At 35.5% G+C, this 2,500-nt stretch overlaps 1 protein-coding gene across 1 annotated transcript in view; it reads right to left on the bottom strand.

The window, feature by feature from the left end:
• Positions 1 to 2,500, bottom strand: part of Prosalpha7 (proteasome alpha7 subunit) — a 6,908-nt gene that overhangs the window by 2,314 nt on the left and 2,094 nt on the right. The window contains exons 2-5 of the mRNA XM_027357385.2: positions 2,214 to 2,296; positions 1,787 to 1,910; positions 579 to 680; positions 48 to 191 (exon numbers count right to left, since the gene is read on the bottom strand). Of these exons, the coding sequence (XP_027213186.1) occupies positions 48 to 191; positions 579 to 680; positions 1,787 to 1,910; positions 2,214 to 2,296 (453 nt within the window). The remainder of the gene's footprint in view (positions 1 to 47; positions 192 to 578; positions 681 to 1,786; positions 1,911 to 2,213; positions 2,297 to 2,500) is intronic.

The raw sequence follows: 2,500 nt of genomic DNA, 5'->3' as shown, positions 1-2,500 counted from the left end.
CTGGGCATAATTATGTATAAAAAAGTGCTAGCAATACACAAACTTACATTACACATGCCAGCTGGATCTGTGAGGTAAAGCTGTGGTCCATCCTTATCAAAGGCACCAATCATTACAGAGCAGCCATATGGTCGTACAGCAGAGTAGAGGGTATAAGCATGAAGGTAGGTGCTAACTCGTTCTGCCAACAGCTGTAATATTAAGCGTTCAGTTAAACAGTTGCAATGATCTAATCCCTTAAGAATTTATTTATATGGAGAGAAAGGTTCATGTATATCAAGAGTTAATCTTTCACACAGGTTATTTGACTGTTAATTCAAGGTCTCCTTTTGAAACAAATTTACTTAACCTTACAGTATATTTACATAAGACCAAATTACCCATACCCAAGTGGGACATGACACTGAAGGAAATTTTTTAATCAACAAATTCAGACAATGAATAAAATAAATTCACCCAACAAGTTTCCAGATTCTCTTATCATTTGCTACTTTCATCATATCCTCTCTCCTGCCAAATCAAATTTCTATTATTTCCATCTGTCTTGCAAACAAATTCTGGCAGTTAAACACACTCACCATGCAAGGGATGGGCATTCCATACTCGGCACGGTAATTAGAAGCTTCAATTCTGGCTACATCAACAATAGCACGAGCATCAGCTAATAATCCAGCGCAAGCCTGATGGAAAAATAAAGAGATTATGTGATGATACTGATGGATGGAATAACTTGTCAACAAATCTATGGAATTACATGGTTAATAGTTGAAACAAATAAATTAAATTAATTAAATGGTTAATAGTTGAAACAAATAAATGTGCTAAATATTGAAGATCATACAGAACTATGGTAAAGTATTGTCGCAAAAAGGGTAAAAAGGAGCTAGGATGAAGTGTGTTAAATGTCAAAGGTTATAGTGTTATAGGATAGTATGATAAAAAATAAAGGGTATAGAGGAGGTGCAAATAAAGTAATTCGGAGATCAGTAAAGGAAAGGGTTAGTGCCATACGGCGATTGGATGAAATGAAGGGTAATTTGTGGCTGGGGAATATTGTATAAGGAAAACTGGCAGAAGAGCTATTATGAAACAATCAATGGGTAATACAGGTAGAGATGGCTGTTGGAGAGGTAGCAGAAGAGGAGGAAAAAGATGAGGGGACTGTGGAAGGTGGTGAAGTATTGGGAAGAATTTCAGGAGGGGAGGGATCCGGAGAAGTACACTGTTGCGACAGAAGGGATTGACATGAGCATCCAGGTGAAACAAGAGAGGATAATGGGGAACAAAGAGGGAATGGTGCCCATGGAGGAGAGGATGGGGTGTGTTGGGAAAGATTGGAGGAAGAGTGGTAGGGGGAACATGAGGAGGAGGATGGATATTGGCAAATACTTTGAATGTAGAGGGAATAGGAACAGAGGGATTGGAGAGTTGATGAGGGAACAGAACATTCTATTGGGTCATGTCTAGGTGTTTTTAGATGTCTTCAAGATTTTCTGGAGGAGAATTGGGTAGGGAGGCCTGAGAAACAAACATTCTCCTGTGAGGAGGAGATACATGTTCAAGAAGCAGAGGATGTAAGAGATGTGGTAGAAGATGTAGTAGAACATTTACATTGTCTGGTGCAACAGATATCAATAATAATAATAATAATAATAATAAAAAAAATAATAATAATAATATATATATATATATATATATATATATATTATATAATGATCTAATATTCACTATACATCCAAATATGGTTCACAAACAGCTTCTAAAACAAAACAAGAAAAATTCTTACAATGCCTGCATGTGTGTCCACAGTGAAGATACGCTTATTTGCCCCAGGCTCATACAGTTTTGAGGTAATAATCTTCTCTACAGCAAACACAACACCATCTTTGCAGCGTAAGCCAACAGCAGTTCTAGAGGTGAAAATATCAGGAACAGTTAGAATCAACGATCAGTATAACTTTAATTGATAAAACTGAAACTAATATAAATCTTCCACAACATATAAACATGCAATATATATATATATGAATATGCATAAGCACTGATTCATCAATCTATTTATCTGCCTATCCATACCTCTATCCTTTACCTAAAAACCTATTAAGCTCTCAACATATGAACTCATATAGACCAAAAAAAATACAAAAATCACAAGTGAATAAAGAAAAATAAGTAAATAAACAAATAAAAAAAGGAAATTATTCCTCACTCACCCACTGTTCTCAACTGCTTTTTGAGCATATTCTACTTGGAACACTCGGCCGTCAGGCGAAAATTGTGAGGCTGAAAGATCATACTGAAAAAAAAAGAAAAAATAGTTTAATAATTCACTTCTTTCTTTCAATATACATAAATCAGTCAATTAATTAATAAATCTCAATAAGTATAAGAAAAGGGAAAAGGAAAGAGAAAAAGCACAAAAGGAAGGAAAGAGAGGGTGAAGAAGGAAAAAACATGGCATGAAGCCTCATTTTTAGGGCGAAGAAGGAGGGGTAAAAAT

The sequence above is a fragment of the Penaeus vannamei genome, chromosome 20, assembly GCF_042767895.1.
Source record: "Penaeus vannamei isolate JL-2024 chromosome 20, ASM4276789v1, whole genome shotgun sequence".
NCBI classification, from domain to species: Eukaryota; Metazoa; Arthropoda; class Malacostraca; order Decapoda; family Penaeidae; genus Penaeus; species Penaeus vannamei.
The sequence above is the reverse complement of the archived record's forward strand: the minus strand, read 5'-3'. Positions and strand labels throughout refer to the sequence as shown.